Below are 22,362 nucleotides of genomic sequence, written 5' to 3' on the forward strand. Positions count from 1 at the left end.
AGAATGAAAAGAAGATTAGAGTTGGTAGTTATCCGGATCACTGCAGCAGTTGCTCGATCCAGGATATTCTAATCTTTAAAGGATTTTTTTTATTATTTGCAAAATGGACCAACAAACAGGAAATGCAAGCTGCGTGAATTTGAGAAAGTGCATACGCGGACCGGGCTAAGGTAGAGAAGTACAATGCATTTTTGATCATAGAGTAATCATCTATTTTCAGCATTTGGAAATTGGCTGTTCGCTTGAGGTCGACGCCTTTTGAGTCCTCTTCTAGTCATATACTTGCCTTGTCTGCCTTGGTGCTAAAGCGTAATGATATTATGTTCATTAATTTTGTTTAAAGGACAAGTTCACCTTCATGTACATGTGGATTGAGTGAATGGAACAATATTAGAAGAACACATCAGTGAAAGTTTTAGGAAAATCCGACAATCCGTTCAAAAGTTACGCATTTTTTAAGTATCTGCGCAATTACTGCTGGATGAGAAGACTACTACAGTGTGTGATGTCACATGCGCACAACGATAAATGAAAACAAAAAGAGAATTTCACAAAATTTTACTTTTTGAATAAAGTGCACATTTCTGGGACTTGTTACTGACTTATGTTAAGGATAATATTATTCTCCTTGCCTTCTGAAAGAGAGAAGTCGAGTGTTCTTTTGTTATGCGAGAAAAGTGAAAATAAGGTGAATTTTCTTTATACTTTCTTTAAACCGTTGTACTCATGTGACATCACAAGCTATAGTAGTCTTCTCATCCAACCATGACTGAGCAGAAACTTTTAAAATTCATAACTTTTGAACGGATTGTCGGATTTTCCTCAAACTCTCACTGATGTGTTCTACTAATATTGCTGCATTCACGCAACCCACATGTCTATGAAGGTGAACCTGTCCTTTAAGATGCTGTTTAGCAGGGCAAACGACAAAACGCTATGGTTAGGCCCTTCTGTATCTAAAATGCAGTTTGATGACGTCATAATTCCTTTTTTGTTTATTTTTTCTGTAGAAGGAACTTCTTTCTTCGGGTGCAAAGACTATTTTAGGGGGTAGGACTTTGGGAAGAGTGTATTGTACTAGATTTATGCATGTGGTTAGGGTTAGGGTTACGGTTATTGTTAGGGTTAGCGTTAGCGTTAGAGTAAGGGTTAGGGTTAGGTCTATGGGTAGGGCCAGTGCCGTATATACGGCACTGGATGGGGATAGGGATAGGGTTAGGGCTACGGTTGTGGTTACGGTTTGTATTAGAGTGAGGGTTAGGGCTTGGGTTTGGATAAGGATTAGGTTAGGGTTAAGGTTAGGGTTAGCGTTTATCCAAAAAAAAAAAATGTTTTTGATAAACGCATATATTATTCAGAATGTCTACGGACATTTTGGAGAAGCATTCTGAAGACATGCAAGAATCAGAGCAGAGTATCGAGCAAACTATGAAATACATTCATAAACAATCCACATTGACGCAAATTATTTGTTATATAAGGCTCCAGTTTTTCTCTCTTTCTCTTCTTTCTTTAAAACAACAACAACAACAATCCTCATACCGGAGCGAAAACTCAGGTTAATCATTAAAAACAGTTTCTTTTCTTTTTTTTCTGTCTGATTGAGCTTGGATGTTTTTGTATACTTAATATCTCTTTTCCCTTTGTACGCATCATTTTATATGGAAAGAAGAATCGATCGTGATAGCAACAATAAGATTATTGTAATTAAAGTGATTTGGAGAAAACTATAAGTGGGGACTGTTATGTTGGGAGGATAAGACGAATTACTTTCCTAGTATCTATGGTACCCTGAAATCTTAAGCAATCATGTAAATAGATGAGCAATGAAGAATGATCAAATTGATGAATAATTGAACGAATCAATCATTCACGTAACAAACAAGCGTTATATAGGTAATTCAACAAGTTTAATTCGTACGCGTTACATATTGTGAAAGTTAAGAAAATAAGCACCCTTAGGCTAATTTCAACATTTTATCGCAGATCATCCATGTGAGTCCGACAAAGCATTCACGGAATGTGGTTCAGCTTGCCCGAGTACGTGCTTCAATTTAGAAATCAACGACGGATGCTCCGAGACCTGCGTTCCAGGCTGTTTCTGTCCAAATGGTAAGATCGTCACGGATTATCGCATGATGGTTTTATGGCAGATATTTGTATTCTTTATTTGTTTGTTATTTCCATGACAATGATCAGTTTATTTATTGGTAGTTACAATTTGCATATCATGATGAATATTGTTTTTATTATTTATAGCAAAACTGTGGCATGGTAATCATCATTAAATTGTCAGCACTATTACCATGATAATCGCTGTTGTTTTAAATTTGATCAAAGCTTTGATAGACGTTATAAGATTTCATAGGGCAGAAGTAAGAAAGCACAACACTGGTACCATTTCTTTAAATACCATACGCATGTTACTCTTTATTAAGGAGTAGTGCCGCTATGTTCATACTGTTATCGTCGTTATTATATCATTCAACATTCATTATTGATTATGTTAATCAATATTACCATTTATCTTGTTATCTTTATCATAACAATGATTATCATGAATACCATTGTTGTTACTATTACCATTATTGTTATCATTTCTTTTATCATCGTCATTGTCATCATTGTCACTTTATCGTAGTTATCGTTATCTAAAGTTGTTTTTTGTATAATGACCCTTAGGATAATAACAGTAATTGACATCTATGAATGACTTGCCTGGACAGGCGTCTAAAAGAGTGATTGTTGACTTTTTCGGAATATTGAATCAGATTTGAAAAGGTCTAGCTAGAGAAATGTTCGTGTGATCTGACCTGTTGTTGTACGGTCATCAAAATCCCTCTACCGACCTTTGCTTCTGCAAGACTTCAACTTTGCAACGCATATTGTTGAATGTGTGTTGAATTATTTTTTTAGGTACATACTGGGACGGCGAATCGTGTAAAAAGGAGACAGAGTGTCCGTGTATGCGGAGAGATTTAGCAATGCCAGTTGGTGCCATGTTCCATGTTCCCTGCAAGACATGGTACGTTTTTTACATCTTTCCATCCATAGGTCTCTGCATCTCATGAGCAAGGCCGGCTGCGCGTTTTTAATAGGAGCTGGGGACTTGTTGATATCTCTGGTGTCTCTTCCTGGTTTCATCAGCCACCGAACCCCCAACCCCCCCCCCCCCCAAAAAAAAAAAAGATGTATATAATAATAATAATAATAAATAAAAAATAAGAATGAAAGAAAGAAAAAAAAGATAACCTTAAACACATTTTTCTGGTATCACTTCCGGGGTAAGAAAAAAATGCTAGACATCCCTATTCCATTATCCTTTCAACCCAAACACCCACACGCACATACATACACACAATCTCATAGAACACATCAGTGACACTCACGCGTTTATGTATACCTATTATAACTATGTATTGTTCCATGCACATACTTGTACTTGTACACCACACAGGGGGTGCATAATGATGGATATAGCGATTTGTAGCTTTCCATTCAGCTACATTGTAGGCCTACTTATTTTAAAAGCGTCTGATAACTATTTCAGTCTAACGTGTATTTCAGGATACCAGCTGACAGCGCAATGCCATTTCTGTACATAAATCTTACCCCAAATATGAAGTACGTAAACAACCTCAACAACAACAACAACAACAAACCTTTGCTGAGTTTCAGACATATTTTCTTTTTAGTATTTGACACTTTCCAGTTCTATGTTTCCGCTGGAGAACAATAGAGTCCGCCACCATGTGTTTGCTCTCAGAATGCACAAATCTAACACAATCGATAGCGTCGAAGGTCAGACTGCACTTAGCTTGCGAAGTAAAACGAATTGTATAGGGTCTACCTTCCCACGGGAGATCTTAAAAATTAGATTTTTTTTCTTTTTTTTGCTTCTTTGGTGTTTTTTTTTTCAAGAATCTAGTGAATATTGTTGGATGAAAATAGTTTTTTCATTCATGGTCTTCCTTTTAATTTCGTAGTCTGCTCCGCCAAATATCATGTAGATAATCTAATGCACATTTTGGTGGTAGCAACAATTTAACAATTATGGGACATTTTATGGCGTGATCTGGGTCCCGTTTCATAAAACCTGTTGTCAGTAACAATTGCCACATTTCTGTGACAAAGTTGCTCTCAGCCAGTCAGATGCAAGGATTTCAGTAGCATATAACAACTATCGTAACTTGCTATTGATAGTAAGTTTTATGAAACGGCGCTTTGATCTCTCTCGCCTGTCTTTCACTTTCCTCTACGTCCTTTGCAAAGGCACAATACACTTTCTCGAGTACAAACTAAAGTGATATAAACGCATCACTTTTAGAGGTCTAAATTCACGCATGAATTACCCTTGTTAGTGTGGTGGTTATTTACCGCTTTTCCTGAACCTATTGAACTCCAACTGCATGTGTTATTTTCAACCCTTCTATAGCACTTGCGTTAGCGGGGACTGGGATTGTAGAGACGTGCCGTGCGACGGAATGTGCGCCATCTACGGTGGGTCCAACTTCAAGACATTCGATGGCCTCAAGTTCGACGTCTACACGAAGTGCCAGTACACTTTGCTCCGCGTTGAAGGCGACGAAGATGTGCCCTCCTTCCACGTATCCATAGACACCACCAAGTGCTCGCAAGACAATCCAGCAAATTGCCTGAATGCAATCAGTTTGGACGTAGGAGAGGGTGCTAATAAAACATCATATGCGTAAGTATTAACCCTAACTAGGCCGGGGGGAGGGGGGGGGGGGGGGGGGCCTCCGAGCCACCCCACCCCCCCCCCTCGACGTTCCGTTAGATGTATCGCAATCGCAATCGCAAAAAGCTATTGCCGCGACTTTTCATAACTTTTTTCTTTCGAGTCTCCCGCATCTTTTGACACCAAATTTCCGACGCCCGGGCGTGTGGTTCCGAAGTTACACATAAATATGTACATGCATGTCAGACCAAAAATTGCTCAAAACCGTGAATTCGTGTACGATTTCAATGCAAACTGTGCTTACAGGCAAATTTCATAAAAGCATGATTATTTGGGTGTTTTATTGATTAAAATCAATGAATAAATTATTTTCTTGTTCGGAGCGATGTCACGGACAAATTTCATCAAAAAAACAATGAAAAACATAAAGTCGAAAAAACAAAGAAATACGTAAGAAATTAAAAAAACAATAAAATACTTAAGAATTCTTTGTGATTTCACAATTTTTTAATTACATTTGCTAAGGACACTAAAAAGAATATTTACACCAAAGAAATTTCTTTTTTGAGCTTTATTTTGTGATTTATACCAAATAGTCTGATTTCATGCATCATTTTGCATAAATTAGCATAATTTAGCATAAATGATTTTTTTTTCAAAAATTAACTTCATGGTATTTTAGATTACATCATAGGCAATGTGTGTGCCAATTTTCGTCACGATCGTGCCGTCGACGGCCGAGATCTGGAGGGGGGGGGGGGGCCTGGGAGCCACCCCCCCCCCCCCCCCCCCCCCCCCCCCCCGGCTCTATCAACTACCTAAATAGCCCGGCCTAGTTAGGGTTAAGATTCTGTGACATGTTTGATTATCCTTTGTTTGTTTGTTTGTCTGCTTGTTCCAAGTTTGATTGATTGATTGATTGATTGATTGATTTTATTTTATTTCTGCCTTTTTCCAAATCACACATAACAAAAGAATACACATATGTAGAAATCAACATTACACGACACATAAGTAAGCATATTCTGTCTTGCAAATTAATTCATAGTACATATATTATAAAATACATACACACGCTACGAACATGACAGTATTCGATGTATAAGACGTGTAGCATATCATTCAACAACAAAAAATATTCAGAGGCGAATCGTTGAACCAACAGTTGTAGATTATGTAGATAATAATTGATTTTTCATTCAGAGTATATCATGTCGTTCGAGTAAACGAATTTCAGGGGAAAAATATAACAGAGGGGGATTTGAATAAATTGATTTTTAAAATCAAACATTTTTGGTTATTATAATAACAGAAATACAGGAGACCGTTCAAACAAGTTCAAACAAGATACGTTGTATTAGTGTGTTGCATATGAAATTCATTTCATTTCATTTCTAACGATACAAAATGTAAGGCCTACATACACATAGTAACACCATATCACTACAAACACATAACACAATGGCAATATCAATACAGGACACAATGTAGTAACGAAGAAAACAAAAAACTGTGAAATTAACAATACCACCCATCACTTTCTGATGATATCGAAATTTGAATTAAAGTGCAGAAAATAGAGGAGACATGTTGAAGAACCAAGCTTGTATTTTGCAGTCTTCACTAGTATCATAAACAGCATGCCTGATTTGCTTGATGTCTAAATATTTTTACCTTTCGTATTTTCTGTTAAGTAATCTTTGCCGTTAATAACACTGAAACAAAATAATTTCGGCTGTAACTCTCTTCGAATAGTTTAAACTTCACTGCCGTTTGATAATCTCGATAGCTGAATACTTACGTATTGAGCGCGGAAGTGTTGCGTGAGCTGTGTCTACGTGTGGGCTTAACCCTTTAGCAACTGAAGATTCCGTACATAATGGCCTATTGTTCCCTAGAAGGTACAGCAATATTACTCTCATTTCAACAACTTTCTAAATTATTGTAAAAAGCTCACTGCATGTTTATTTTTGCCTGTTATAAGTTTTGTTTATTTGAAACCCTATTAAGACTTTATCACGAGACTGGTGTGTCACAGAAATAATTCTGATATACTTTTGTTGAAATTTGACCTCTTGCAAATTACGTAATTATATTCTTTATGAAAACGATAAAAATGATAAAGCATAAAACTATTTTACACAAACGGTCGGGCGGTTTCGGGCGTTTTAGGGAGTAATGCAACAGGCGGTTTCGGGCGGTTCAGTTCACTGTCATGTGCTTTTCTCATGCCGCAATGTATAACATTATGCAGATATCTCGTGTTTACAAAAAATTGTCCCCACTTGTACACTCTTGTCCCCGTGCAGAATCACACAGGACAGCACCATTCTGCGCCACGGAGAGGTCGTCAGTTCCCCGTCCAGCAAAGGAGGAATACTGGTACGAAAACTGTCGGAGTATTACTTCATTATGGATACCGACTTTGGCATGCAAATCCTTTGGAGCGTGAAGTCAGCATCGGCTTATGTCTTCCTCAATCCTTCGCTGAAAGGAAAGGTAATTCATCTCACTCCAATTCAGTTTAATCCGATCCAATTCAATTCAATTCAATTCAATTCAATTCAATCCAAATTAATTCGTTCCAATTCAATTCTATTCAATTTAATTTAATTCACCTCAAGTCAATTAAATTAAATTCAGTTCAATTCAATCCACTTCACTTCAGTTCAAGTAAATTCAAATATTTTTTAACCATTTCTTACAAAACAATGATCAAACGGACATGAAAAATAGACAACTCATCAAATCAGGTACATGCTTACGAAGCGAAGATAACTATACCACGAGAAATGATGGTAATAAGATTCCAATTAGATTCACAATTCACAGTGATAAGATTCACGATTAGTGATACAGATACGTTTTTATAGTCAACACAAACATGATAATGTTTGGGTAGTGGAGATGAAAAAACGGGAATAGGATAACATTCATAAATGTCGATAGTATAGATCTATGTATTGACAGGTCAGATCGATTTGTTGGTAGATTAGGTAAGTAAAATTCGCAGAGTTTTAGAAAACAAAGATTAAAGTGAGTTTCGTTTTGTGCATGGCCGTGAGCAGGATTTTTTTTTTTTTTTGTGCGGGGGGGGGGGATTTTTTGGAGGAACTAAGCAGAGCGATCAAGCAGGGAGTTGGGATATCCTCCCCCTCCCACAAGGTGAAACTTTTCGCATTTACAATTCATTATGGTGTAGTCCAAGAAAAATGGCTGCTGGGCACTCCCGTTATACCGCATTCGGTTGTAACAAAATATACTCGGTTACAATGAAGCAACAATTCAGGCTCCAACATTATCCGCTCTGCAGGCCCGTAACTAGCGTTTGGCAGCAGCTCCCCAAAATGAAAGAAATGGAAAGGAGGGAAAAAAGTGTCTCGTACCCGTAAGTGGCACTAGAAACGCAAGAAAAAATGTACATGGAGCCTTTTTGTTTGTTTGCTTGTTTGTTTGGTTGGTTGGTTGGTTGGTTTTTCTTTTTTTTTCTTTTTTTTTTTTGCTTGTCAGCTGATAAAGTGTTCCACTTTTTTTTTGTAATTCTGAACCCCCACCTCATAAAAATTCTACTCACGGGCCTGGCTCTGTATTCTCTATTGCTGGTTAGGTTATAATAAAATTTCGATATAATGAAAGAAAAATCCCGGTCCCGAGGACATTGTTACAACGGGAATCGACTGCATGAATAGCGAGAAAATGTGTATGCCTTAATTCTGGTATCTGCCACCTCTGGTTCCGCGTATCCGATTGTAATCATACTGTCGTGGCGAGAAAAAACAAAAAATCTTCCCTTACGGATGAGACTTTTGCATTTTCAGAAAATCATTAGGAGGACAGTTCGGAAGGAATACTTGAGACGACTGGCAATAGAATAAGTGAGAAAAATAAACATGCAGGGAAAAAAAATCAAAATTGCTGAATCGTGGAGTCTGTCAAGTCACCTTCTGTCCTTGTGTCTCCAGTGAGTGCTAAGTGTACATAGCGCTCATCAGCAGTTGCCCAATAAACGGCAGTGAAGGGAGTGAGGTGTCAGACATATCACTAATTCTATAAGCAATGTCAACAATTCTAACGAGAAATGTAATCAGCTAACACAAGAAAATATAAGAAAGAAAGTGGATTCTTAGAATGTATCTTTTTTAATCGTCAATTGACATAATCATTTTAAAAATGCGATATCAATCGGAGTCAATAGAAAAAGAGGGTTTTACACCCACCCCCCCCCCCCTTCCAGGAAGAAAGGAACACCTGAATTAGAGGATAATTATAAAGCTCTATAACATTACCGGTGGGAGTGACTAAGATTTTGTCTCCGATGCTCCGTTTGTCAGTCTATATCTCTTTATATCTAAGTTCCCTAAGCTGTTTGTATTTGTTTTGTTTTGTACAAAAAATATGTGTCAATATAATGTTTGTCATAAATTACTAGTACACATGATTGTCATGAGTAACTGGTACACATACATATCTGATGTAACGGAATTAAGCAGAGATAAATCAAACATCAAACATATTCTTTTCTTTTATATTGTTTATATCTTCGTGCAGACAAAAGGATTGTGCGGCACATACAACGACTCTCCGAAAGATGATTTCACGTGGTTCAATGGTGTTGTGGAGACGGTGGCAGCCAGATTTGCGTATGCTTGCGGGCTTAGTACAACTTGCACGGACACGATGTCAACCTCCGACAGTTGCACCACCTACAGTCAGTACGCCCAGAAGGCCGATGACATCTGCCAGCGCGTCAAGCAGTACCCGTTCAGCAACTGCCAAAACGAAGTAGAAGTAGACACCTACTTCAAGAAATGCAAGGAAGACGTGTGCACCTGCTATGGTGAGGGCTACACCACGGAAGAGTGCGCGTGCCCCAGCTACATGAGATACGCAGGGGCATGCTCCCTGTTCGACATCGCGATGCCCTCGTGGCGTGCCGATATTGAGATGTGTCTTGAAGGTAGGCGTAGTTTACATTTCTTTTCCACTCTTTTGTTGCTTTGTATGTTTTGTACTCATGTTATACTTGGGAAAATGCATTTTCGTGTGTACATGTATATGTATGTATGTGTGTGTGTGTGTGTGTGTGTGTGGTGTCTGTATGCGTCTTATGTGGTCGACCTGTAGAAATTGCATTTTCAATCACTTTCCAACCTGATATTTTTCAGTGCCTCTTCTATAATTTGATATTTTACTGAACGTGGGCTGTATTTTGTTTTGTTTTGTCTTGTTCTGTTTTTTAACTCTTCGTAGGATTCCTCGTCAGCCAATCTACATCCTTTTGTACAGGGACGTTTTCTTATAATATCGCAAATGTGATATGTTTACAATCATTTAGTTTCTACTTTGCAATTAATGTAAGGGTTTCACAGACAACAAGCACTGGCTTTCTGTGAAACAAATGCTTTTCTGCTTATTAGTTGTTTTTTTTTCACAGACCATGGTATGACACAATAATTATAGGACTACATAATGATTATGTTAACTGCGAGGTTTCAAAAGAATTCTGATTCTACATTTTGTATCATCTAGTGATATTTTGGTTGCATGGTTTGGTACATCATTTAATATTATGTGATATCTTGTATTTCTCTTCCTTCCCTTTCCCCCTCTACAGTAACTAACTGCCCAATACCGGGAATGATATTCAATGAGTACGGAAACAGTTGTCTAATGACCTGTTCGGATCTCACCACAAAGGACACCTGCGCGCGGCCAAAGTTGCCCGGATGCTACTGCCAAGACGGATTGGTGAGCATAGTAATCTTTCATCTATTTCTTGTTTGCTTACTTGTGTGTTTTTTGTTTGTTTGTTTGTTTGTTTGTTTCCCGGACTCTTGTTAAAGTGAAAATAACAAAGATGAAGAAATTGCAACCTCACTCATTATGACTGCGTGGTATTTTGTCGGTTACGTGAACACTCTATTGCCAAAGAAAGTGAAATATAAGTGAAAAATATAAAGAACTCCCCAACTCCCCAATAACCCCCAATAATTGACAAATTATTAACTGACAAAAACCGCTGTCTCTCACATAACCATCCATTTATGCTTGTTCATTCTCCATCCAATTGCATTGATCTATTCAAGGCCTTCTACCGCACAATAAAAAAAAAGTCCAGGCAAACAGATACATGTTTAAACTTTGAACACACCAAAGAAGATTCGGTATGTATAGGCCTCCATTTTTTGCAGGTAATTGGCCTACCTATAGGCCCTAATATAAAAGTCATGCAAGAGTCTTATTGATTTAAACGAATGCGCAGTACCCGCTGAATGTGTGATAAGGATTAGAACCGGCACTAAGCTCAGTGGTCCAGTGGATAAGACAATTGTCCGGTGATCAGGAAGTCTTTGGGTCGAATCCAGCCCAAATATATACGCCCATGACTTGTAATCATGATTTCAATATTATTCGCTTTGTGTTGCTCTTGTCATGCTTGTATCTTTCTTTCTTCGTTTCTTTCTTTCTTTCTTTCTTTGTTTTGGTCGGACTTGACGCAACTTGGCTTTGCATGCATGACTGTATTCATGAGGTCGCTTTCGTATGATCTTTTTAAACAGGTTTTCGATGACCAAAGTCAAAAGTGCGTTGACTCGACGCTGTGCCCCTGTCAGTACAAGGAGCGATACTACCAGCCTGGCGCCGAGCGCCTAACCAGATGCGGCACAGTGTAAGTGGCCGGTATTATTTTGTCGGGAATATCGACCAACAGGGGAGGTAGCATGCAGGATGTTCTATCTGACGGAGTTGTCTCTGAACATATTATGGTTGAATTGAATTGAATTGAATTGAATTGAATTGAATTGAATTGAATTGAATTGAATTGATTGAATTGAATTGAATTGAATTGAATTGAATTGAATTGAATTGAATTGGATTGAATTGAATTGAATTGAATTGATTGAATTGAATTGAATAATATGCATTGAATTGATGTGGTTGGCTGACTGAAGATCCATACAGCCCACTGGCCGAAATACATTCAGTTTACAATGAAAACATTTGAATTACTGTACTTAAAATAGAATTTGGGCTTCTAGCAATTCAAAATGGAACAAAGTGCATATATACATACATATTTTTTTTTTCACTTCTGTACTGATTGTTTGGTTTTATGTAGATCAATTTGTTGTATTTTGAATTATATACAATATCTCCCTAAAAGAAGAAAAGATGTCAAATGCTTTCTTGTTCAGCTTTTTGTTTTTTCTCCTTTTTCATTTTTGTCACATATTATATGCTATCTCAAGGTTTCCACACTGAAAAAAGTACCAATGAACATGATTGTCTGTATGTTCAAGAGACAAACGTCACGCATAACGTTGTTTCGACACGTATTAAACCCATTCCCTGGGAGATTCGGAAATTCGTAAAGCGTTTGCACATAATTATGGCCCGCAATGTTACTCTTATGCATGAGGATAAACTCAGAATATCGCGGGCAAGTGGCTTTAGAAGAGTGACCCATTCTATGAAAATGGAAATGCTAAATGTCAGCAAGTTGCAAAATGATAACGATATTTTTGACTGTATCATGAAGTGAGGTTGAAAAATCCTTTGGAGAATTGTTCTTATTTCGCTCTAAAATGCGGCTCGAGTCAAACTAAAAAAGAAGAAGAAATAATTAGTTGTTACGGTATCCTTATTGTAACGTTATTTGATCACAATCCAAACTTTCACCGTAGGGTCTGTGATTCCGGAGTATGGGACACCAGTCAGCAAAACTGTTCAAGTAAGTCTTTACTCATTTTGAATTATGACTATCCAAACTGATGTCTACATTTCAATGCAGACAGTGACCCAAAGAGCTGAGAAAAGATGAAACTGTAAGAGAGTTGCGCAAAACAGATTTTTGTTTTTGTGGGGTCTTTGTGTGTTAGTGTGTGTGTGTGTGTGTGTGTGTGTGTGTGTGTGTGTGTATGTGTGTGTGTGTGTGTGTGTGGTTTAACTTTAAAATCATTAGATTTAACAAGAGCAAGAAATAAAGTAACAACAAATAACGTAAAGTAATAACAAGTAACAAAAAATAAAGGGGAATATTTGGCGATATTATCCAATCATCGAATTTACTGATGAAAAACATTTTCGTTGTGATAAATGCAGCAATATCTTTCATACGAAATATAACAATATTGTAATTCTTTTTTTTTTATATAGATTTGCAATCGTTTTCATCACCAATATAACATGCATTTTTTTTTATAAATTGGATTATGTTTTTTGTTTATGTTGTTGCTTTCAAATATTATTCCTATTGCTGTTGTTTCCTCTGTACGCTGGAATACAATCCCAAATGGCATCTTGTTATTTTGTTTTGTTTTGTGCGTGTGTGTGTGTTCAGTACCTGCGTGTCCGTCCCACAAGGTGTGGTCAGACTGCGCCTGTGAGAAGACGTGCGAACATCGCAACCCCGTGTGCAGCGAGGAGATCTGTGACGGAGGTTGTCTGTGTCCAAACGACATGGCATCCTACAACGACAGTTGTATCGACGAGAGCGAATGCCCATGCTACCACCAAGGCCGCCAGTATCAAAAGAAAGAAACGACGTACATGGACTGCAACGAGTGGTGAGCGTGCGCATGCAGAATGTAGTAGAATTGTTAGCACGTTTCTTTTCCCTTCAGGAGGGTTAACAGTGAGGACGGCGGCTAGTCTTGTTGTAATGTTGTGCGATATAATCATTTAGAAGTGTGGGAATACAGTGTAAGGAATAGACTTTCCCATTCTAAAGCGTGCTTAACCCAAACGGCTGTGTAATCAAAATGATTCATGCAATTCTGTCCGACAACTTCAGTCAGATCTTTGTCGTGCAAGGCTCGTGCTATTTGTGTGCACATTATCGGATTAGTCCAATAATAAATTCGCAGGGAACGTAGCATTCGTATTTTTTTTCCATTTTTTTAAAATTCAATCCAAAAGTGCCGCTTTGACAACACTGTCAAGATGATCTGAAAATGAAGTCATTCCTCTTAAAAAGACTAACGAGAAACAACGACAATACTTTATTAATGACCACACTGACATGTGTTTTTTTTAACAAGTATCTACGTAAATCTCACAGACTAAGCTTTTGCTTAAAGTCGTGTAATGCATATGTGTTTATACCTGTCCCTCTCCTTAGTGTCTGCACTGACGCTGGTTGGCAGTGTGAAAACAAGTCATGTCCAGGTGAGTTTCGTTAACGCCCGGCGAATTATTCGTTTAAAGGCGAAAAATAAAGTTAATAATACAACACGCTTGGGGTAAGAATGATTGTTGACACCATTTATTTGCTTCCCCATCATTACTATGCAGCATACAAATTACAGAAAACACGTGCAACATGAGCTCGGGTCTCGCCTTCCTATAAAACGACTGTTGAGTCACTCACTGTAGACAATCGAGTGAAATCCCCCCCCCCCAAAAAAAAAAAAAAAAAAAAAAAAATCTGCGACGGATCATGTTTATTCATGATTTCGAGACCCATGGCGCAATACTCTGAAAACCCCAAAGCATGATATAATGACAAAGGATAATGACATTGGGGACTCGCATATTCCAGTAATGTAGCGATGTCTTTCCATTACAATGCCACTTGCTTACAAAGTTCAACTGTATAGATGTATTATGCAAGCTTTCTCTTTTTGCTCTGTTTCCTTGAGCAATCAAATATGGATTCTTATGCGAGGCTGCTATGCCATCATCCTTCATTGCAATATGTTACGAATTTTGAAAACATTTATTTCGTATTCCTCGTTCTGATCACTCTAAATTCTGAAACTCTGTACACAGTATTGTCAATTTATAGATGTTCAAATGCAGAAGTCTGAAAATCATCTGGAGGCGGGCTATGATTGTGTTTAAAACATCGTTAACTACATTTTGCTCATTTTTTAGAAGCCATGACACTCTAACATAGAGATATAGTATTCCAATCTGTTCATATCGATAGAGCATCATGTCCCAATGAAAAAAAGTGAAATGTGAATAGGAAATCTGACAGCGTATATACGAACGATAAGAAATACTTTGATCGTATGGTGCACAAGCCAGCGGCATTAAAAACGGTATTAAAAACCATGTCCACGTACAATGTATTCATTGTAAGTACAATGTTGTCGTGTGAAAACGCGCTCTTAACCCTCGATGCGATGTCAATGTGTTTCACAAACAGGAGTGTGTAAAGCATATGGAGACCCTCACTACACGACATTTGACGGTCGGGACTTTGAGTTTATGGGTGAGTTTTTCGTTACACGTGTGGTTTTCCTGTTCAGAGCAAATAGAGTTTCATCGCAATACCGGTAAAGCGTCATTTTCAAACACTTAAACAGTGTTTCATTAGGTAGAGAAAAAAAGGGCAAACTTTATCAAAGATGTCTTATTTTTTTTTACATCGATATTTACATGGGGAATATGCTTAAAGTTATTATTAGAAATATCCCATATTTCAATATCGTTGTCTCTAGCAGCTTTAATTGCATAACATCATTATTGCCATCATAATAACAATGTCTTATTAAAAGAATCATATCATATCATATACTATACTATACTATGGTCGAAGTCTCATAATTGCTAACAAGAACGGAGTTCACTGGTTTTGCAGTCAGACTCTTCTAATATTCATATTTTAGTAACATATATGTTTATACATCTTAACCTTGTAACAAAAAGAGGCCCACATAAAAGACTTTACATAAGTGTTATTGGTCCTATACGATGTATTATACATCTTTCAAAGTTTGTCGTCGTTTTCTTGAACGTCTGGGAACCAGGTGTTGATAAAAAAAAAATCAAGTCTAATCCGTTACAATTAAGTAGACAATGCAACTGATACCAAAACGTGAGGGGACAATGCTTACTGTGAACGATACGCTTCTCATCCGATAGGGGAATGCAGCTACACGTTTGCGACTGATTGGTGTAACGGCAACAAGGGGACCTTCAAAGTTACAGTGGAGAACGAACCCTGTGGAGACGAGGGATTCACTTGTACAAGGCTCATTAACATGACAGTCAAGGGGGACGTTACGTTGACTCTTATCCGCGGCGTCGATCCTATAGTTACCCCGCCCCACAGAGTGAAAAAGTTCGTGTTCACAAATGCGGGACTTTACATGTACATCACGTGGAAAGGTGACTTGATTGACATTTTTATATTATTATATACATGTATGTACTGCTAAATATTCAATTTTTTACTTATTTTTTCTTACGACTTACTTAACCTTTTGTGTGCTTCGCGAATGCCGCCTGGCACAAAAGTGGAAAGTGAAAAAAAAAACATCCATAAAAACAAAAGCATTGTACACACTATCCAAAGTCCCTAATAAAATTGAATTGTACCAGCTTTGTGTGTGTTTGGGGGAGGGTTCCTGTGTGCGTTCCTGTGTGCGTTTGCGCATGTGTGTATTTTGCCCCAGTCCCGGGGCCTATTATAGGAGCAATGTCTGAGTTAATCTAGAGACAGACGTTTAAATACTCGTACCCTATCTAAAAGGACTGAACTCCCTATGTGACCGTGCATCACAAAACCAACAAAAAGTCGCACTCCTTGTTTTTACGTGGAGACTCAAAAAGGCGAAATGGGTCAACTAAGTCCATCTTGAGTTTTCTATATTTTCTGAAAGAGCTATCCTTCTTCTACGATATCCTTTAGTTTGGGATCATAACATGAATTGGAAAGTGTGCTTTGAGTAGTTTTTCTACAACCCATTTTTGGAGGAGAGTAGAATGATCATGTATGTCTCAGAGGCCCTTTTTATTTCTTGAAATCCTTTGCATACTTTTTAATTTCATTGAGCTCATCTATTCGGAGTCAGGAAATACACGTTATCAGGGGAGGATATTTTATTCCTTCATTTCTTTGTTTCAGTCATTATTCTTTCTCTTTACAAGAGTATGGTGCATAATGTTATTTCGACAACATGCTCGACAAATTATTTAGGGGAAAGTGGTGCTTTTCCACTCATGTTCGAGTCACTTTTATAGAAAGGATTGAGATACAAAATAATGAAAAACCAAGCTGGAGATGAAATACAAAAGTTTCGTTGATAATTTCTCTTTCATATATTATTAACTTTGGTTGGAGCAGACTAGATTGGACATGTTGGAAGGTCATCATTGGCAAATGCTTTTGTAAAACTAATTCAAAGTCTAGATCCGAAAAAAAAAGATTGACAAAGCGCCCTTGATGTTGAGAGACCAAAATATTGATGTTATTTTGCATCTGTCTTGTCACACCTTTGCAGCTTATCAGATCGCTCTTCAGTGGGATAGACAGACAAGTCTTTACATCATTCTCCCGGCGAGCTACAGGGGGAAAGTCTGCGGTCTGTGCGGAGACTTCAACGACAACAGCGAGGACGATTTCGTCATGCCTCGCGGGAACATGGTTGAAACGAGCGCGGTGGCGTTCGCCGATGGCTGGAAGAAACTGGGGTCGTGTCCCACGACGACAGAGCCCACGGACCCGTGCGTGATAAACCCGACGCGAAAGCTGTGGTCCGAGTACTCTTGTGCACTCATAAAACAGTCGCTGTTCGAACCTTGCCACAATAAAGTACGTATAGTTACAGTTACATGTTTTTTTTTTTTTGCATTGATTTGTAGATCTGATAGTTCATTTGAAGTTTGAAATTTGATATTTTAAGTTTAGGCCTGTTAAACTCAACGGCCCTCATGGTGTATGGAGTATGACACAATTTGCAAATAAAAGCAAAATAGATAAATTGCAAACCGAACAAGATTATAAACACGATTATTACATTTTGAAAATTATTTGGAAATGTAATAAGGCCTTCAAAAAACCCAGAGTTTTAATGGAATCCATATTTTTAAAAAAAAATGCTATCAAATCAGTAAATACTAAATGATGAATACAAATGAAAGATGAATATTGTCGTTTTATTTCTTCACCTTCACTTTCACGTCTTCTCAATAACGTTTAAATGACGCAGTGATATTCACCTTCTGCAATTTGGTCAGTGGGTTTAATTTCATTTCTTTATGTATAATATGTATATATATATATATATATATATATATATATATATACGTATAGATAGACAGATACATGCATACATATACATATATACATATGGAAGTATGTATATAATACATTGTTTTTGTGATGTAATCGTTTGCCTTTCGAATACTACCATGTCCCTGCCATGTCACCCACAACAGGTGGACCCACAAAAGTACTACGAGAACTGCGTGTTTGACACGTGTGCGTGTAACCGAGGAGGCGACTGCGAATGTCTCTGCACTGCTATCACGGCCTATGCCAAGGAATGTAACGAGCAGGGGGTTTCTATCCCATGGAGAACTTCGGATGTTTGCGGTAATGTTCGGACTTTATGCTTCCTTATTCTGTGTGTGTGTGTGTGTGTTGTGTGTGTGTGTGTGTGTGTTCTTGTGTGTGTGTAAGTAAGTGTGTTATTCTTAATTGTCTTAGACTATTTCTTCGCAACACACAACCACTTTACTAAGACAATACCGGATGATAGCGCCTTGATTAAGAAACCATCTTTGAATGCTGTTGAAATCGAATTTTACAGGTTTGCAATGTGAGGGCGGACAGGTGTACATGTCTTGCGGGCCGCAATGCCCGCAACGGTGCTACGTGGAAGGACAGACCGTTGTGGATCCATACTTTTGCCCCAACACATGCGTGGAAGGCTGCGCCTGCCCCGCGGGAACGGTCCTGGACGAGCGCCGGGGAGAATGCGTACTGGAGAAGGACTGCCAGTGCATTGTCAACAACATGGTTTTCGAGCCGGGCCAGACGTTCATGCGTGGATGCCAGCTGTGGTAATGCTTTTTGGTTTTCAACTTCTTCAGTGGTGGCGGTAGATAATGCATAAAGAGATTGGTTGAAGGATATGTAATAAAATTACAACTACATTAATTAAAATCAAAACTCATAAGTCACATGAAATGTAAATTTATAGGAGTTCTTCACACAGATTGTTATGTACGACATTATGTATATTCGTGCTTTGTATGTTTACATAAATAAATTGATAAATCATAATAATCAAAATGTCTGTCTGATATGTATGTGTGTATATACATTTGGTGATTCTATCCTTCTATGAAGAGTGCTCGATATCCTCAAAGGAAGAGCTTTAGACAGAAGTATTGGAACAAGTTCACTCGGTTGACAGCAGGTTCATCCGTATTTATTGCTACTTGGAGTTTCATGCAACCTCCATGAGGCCCAATCATCAGGCAAACAATTTTGATAAACCAATTCTGATCAACCAATTTTGATAAATTAATTTTGATAAACCATATCATCATTATTGCTTTCTATGTGGTTTGAACAAAGTATATAGTCATCCATGTGTGACTTCAGAGTTTTGACTGCCTGATGATTGCGCCTCATGGAGGTGGCATGAAACTCCGAGTAGCAATAAATACTGATGAACCTGCTGTCAACCGAGTGAACTTGTTGCAATATATATATATATATATATATATATACTAGGGCTTTCTATAGCTCAGTCGGTAGAGCACCGGTCTAGCAATCTGGAGGTCTCGGGTTCGAATCCCGATGGAATCCCATTTTCTTTGCTCACTTTTCCACTAATAATTTGTGTTCTTTCTGGTCAGTTTATTCTGTCTTTATATATATATATATATATATATATATATATATATATATACATATAAACAGAGAACGAGAGGTGTTATGTTGTTTATACATTGCATCCACCTCTGCATTGGAGAGGGAAATGTCTTATATCTGAGCCAAAGGAACATCTTAACATAAAAGTTACAGCACAAGCAGATAATGAATGGGAAGTAAAATCACTATTGTTGTTACAGTGAAAAAGGTTTTAAAAAATCGATGTTGATAACTCTGTCCCGTTTCTTGAAAATTTTGATAAACCATGTCATCATTGCTTTCTATGTGGTTTGAACAAACTATATGTGACCCTGCACCTCAAAACAAACAAAAAGTCGCCAGACACGAATTTTTAGTTAAGACCATATTCTGAAAGAGCAGACTTTAAGCTTTAAAATGATGTATAACTTAAATCAAATGGACTCTCCTAACCTATATAAATATTGGAAAGAAAGCACAAACTCAGGAAAAGTGTGAACTGAGAAAAGAGGCTCTGAAGTACGGTGTCTATTCAAGCGCTTAATCTTTACCAAACCGTGCTGGCTGTGCGATGAATGGGACAAAAAACGGGAAGTATACCACCAGAGTAACAACAATGAAGGGATTATTAGATTAAACTGAAATTAAGCATGCCTCATTAACACATTCTGTCCTTAATTAATGCCAACTTTCAAAGCAGTAGCACTATCCTTTCAAAAGTTATTAGAGTTGAAAGTGAAGAGTGTGGACAAGGTTTTTTCAGAAACGAAAAAGGGATTCTAAAGACACACCTAATCACACTATTCTACCAAAAATGTTCGAGATAAACTGCTAAAAAAACACACTTTCCTCCCCGTTTTATGATACCAAATTTTAGCATAATGTAAAAGAAGACCAGCTCTTTCAGAAAATATGAAAAAGTCAAGTTCGGCTAGGTTGACCCATTTCACTAGTATTTTCAGTCCTCACGCAAAATCAGTGTGTGCGACTTTATGTTCGTTTTGAGGTGCACAGTCACATATAGTCATCCAACTGTTACGGCAGTGTGCGTGATGGTGATATAGATATAGATAATGATTATAAAACTTATAACAAAAGCCATCGTTATTATTATTTACTTTAGCACTGCTACGATTATCATTGGTATCACCGTCATTACCATAATTACTACATCACTGTCATCATTATCAATTTGGTATGTATTCGGTTTCAGTACTTGCGACATGGGAGGATATTTCTTGTGTTCGGGAGATATCTGCACAGGCACACCAGGTGAGTTCTTCCGTCAGCAGAAAGTTTATGTAAAACTACAACAGCGATGGGTCATGGCATTTTTTTTTTAATCGTGAAAGAAAACAAATGAATAAATAACATAAAAAGTATGATAAGATACCCCTGTTTACGTTTTTGGTTGTTGGTTTGTTTTTGTTCTATAGAGAATACAAGATGTGTGCACAGTATAGGAATATGTAAATGATCGACGATCACAGTTTCATGATAGCCGGAACAACAAATTTATTTATAAAAATATGTGTCAATCTATAATCATATGAATGTAGATTAGGTATTCTCTGTGCAATGGCAACTAAACAAACTAGTTATAAGAATAAACAAAGGAGTAAATATGATATCCAAAACATCCATTTATTTTTGGCGGTCTTTGCGATTTTGACTCCACAGTTATGAACTTGCATACATCCAATTTCACTTTCCATACTTTATGCAAGTATGTTATGAGATGACATACAAACTCTTTATCAGAAATTAATCCGTCAAGTCCATTTTGTGGAGAGAGAACTCAAAAGAACAGTTTCGAGAATAGAATAAAACCAACCCGAAGGTTTTTGACCTTCTTTGTACAAAGTTATATTTGGTTCTATGATATAGTCGTTTGTTTAAAGTTAACAACTTCTTAGCCCCCGTTTTCGTAAGCTCTGTTTCGCACTGTTTCGTTGTTGTCGCTGTTGTTGTTGTGGTGGTGGTTATTTTGGCTAAGGAATGAAGAGAAGATAAGATTTCCCTTTTTATAGCAAAAATTAAAAAGAAAAGAAAATAAACAATCTGATCAAAATACACATGTAATCGACCAGTGCAATGGTTGATCTAATGCGTAGATTTTCAACCCCACAATCTGTGCATACAGATATAACTCCGGGTACATGCACGTGTATTGAGGACCACACGCCATGCCGAGATTGCAGCATGTGTATCCCCATTGGTGCCAACTGCAATGGGGTCACCGACTGCCCCGACCACTCGGACGAAGAATTCTGTGCGTGCGAGTACGCCGGCGAAAAATATGTGGTGAGCAATAAATCGAACCTCTTCCACGCGTTGGACTCAACTTTTTTTCCATCTCTCGCTGTATTTCCCTCTCTCTTTCTCGTTCATATTTCTTTCCAAAAACTTCCGAAATGAGTGTCTTTATATTTTACGACCAAACCTGTTCGTCTGTTGCGCGCTGTTTTAGTAGATCCATGTTCTAACCCGGGATAGGTTCACTCCGATCAAGCGAATTTATAGGGGCACCGTTTAGATAGACTGACTTGTTAATACCCAGTGGCTCAGTTGTGCATGAGTTCCAAAACAGCAAGCAAATTTTCTAGCATCGATTTACCACATTCTTGTAACAAAGACAGAGATTAGCAATGTAAGCTTTCAGTCGATGCTTTATTATGTGCTTCTCATCAAAGTATGTGAACCGTACGATAAAACAAACTCAACAATGGAGTAGACAGGCGCATGCATTATACTCTAACTGCTTGCGAGCTTTGAGGGCCAATTGGCATTACGGAAAACCTATAGTGTTGTATACAACATTGTCTAAAGTCCCATAGAGGAGTAAGTAAGCATGCTCTTTATTCGGCAAGACAGATGTAGAGGCGTGTTTGCAATTCCTTCCCTTTGAAATAGAGTGAGGACGTGTGGAGTGAATTAATAGGGAGCTTTAGATTTTAGACGCGCGGACGTTCAAAGGGGAAAAAACATGGTCTGAGCGTGCGCAGTAGCTTGATGTGCGCTACTGCGCACGCTCAGACCATGTTTTTTTTTCCCCTTTGAACGTCCG

The 22,362-nt window shown here is 37.9% G+C and overlaps 1 protein-coding gene across 10 annotated transcripts in view; it reads left to right on the top strand.

Moving 5' to 3' along the window:
- The window catches only part of LOC139708322 (uncharacterized), a 127,506-nt gene that overhangs the window by 10,624 nt on the left and 94,520 nt on the right, over positions 1 to 22,362 (top strand). For all 10 annotated transcript variants that reach the window (XM_071620277.1, XM_071620281.1, XM_071620278.1 and 7 more), the window contains exons 8-24: positions 1,987 to 2,112; positions 2,917 to 3,025; positions 4,436 to 4,708; positions 7,009 to 7,198; positions 9,248 to 9,656; positions 10,314 to 10,447; positions 11,260 to 11,369; positions 12,385 to 12,431; positions 13,041 to 13,266; positions 13,821 to 13,867; positions 14,853 to 14,918; positions 15,572 to 15,817; positions 16,933 to 17,243; positions 17,870 to 18,026; positions 18,244 to 18,496; positions 20,509 to 20,567; positions 21,439 to 21,599. In XM_071620277.1, coding sequence (XP_071476378.1) covers positions 1,987 to 2,112; positions 2,917 to 3,025; positions 4,436 to 4,708; positions 7,009 to 7,198; positions 9,248 to 9,656; positions 10,314 to 10,447; positions 11,260 to 11,369; positions 12,385 to 12,431; positions 13,041 to 13,266; positions 13,821 to 13,867; positions 14,853 to 14,918; positions 15,572 to 15,817; positions 16,933 to 17,243; positions 17,870 to 18,026; positions 18,244 to 18,496; positions 20,509 to 20,567; positions 21,439 to 21,599 — 2,924 coding nt within the window. The remainder of the gene's footprint in view (positions 1 to 1,986; positions 2,113 to 2,916; positions 3,026 to 4,435; positions 4,709 to 7,008; positions 7,199 to 9,247; positions 9,657 to 10,313; positions 10,448 to 11,259; positions 11,370 to 12,384; positions 12,432 to 13,040; positions 13,267 to 13,820; positions 13,868 to 14,852; positions 14,919 to 15,571; positions 15,818 to 16,932; positions 17,244 to 17,869; positions 18,027 to 18,243; positions 18,497 to 20,508; positions 20,568 to 21,438; positions 21,600 to 22,362) is intronic.

This window comes from Diadema antillarum, unplaced genomic scaffold (genome assembly GCF_040938485.1).
Source record: "Diadema antillarum isolate AM-2024a unplaced genomic scaffold, OU_Dant_1.0 seq00001325_RagTag, whole genome shotgun sequence".
Lineage (NCBI taxonomy): Eukaryota > Metazoa > Echinodermata > Echinoidea > Diadematoida > Diadematidae > Diadema > Diadema antillarum.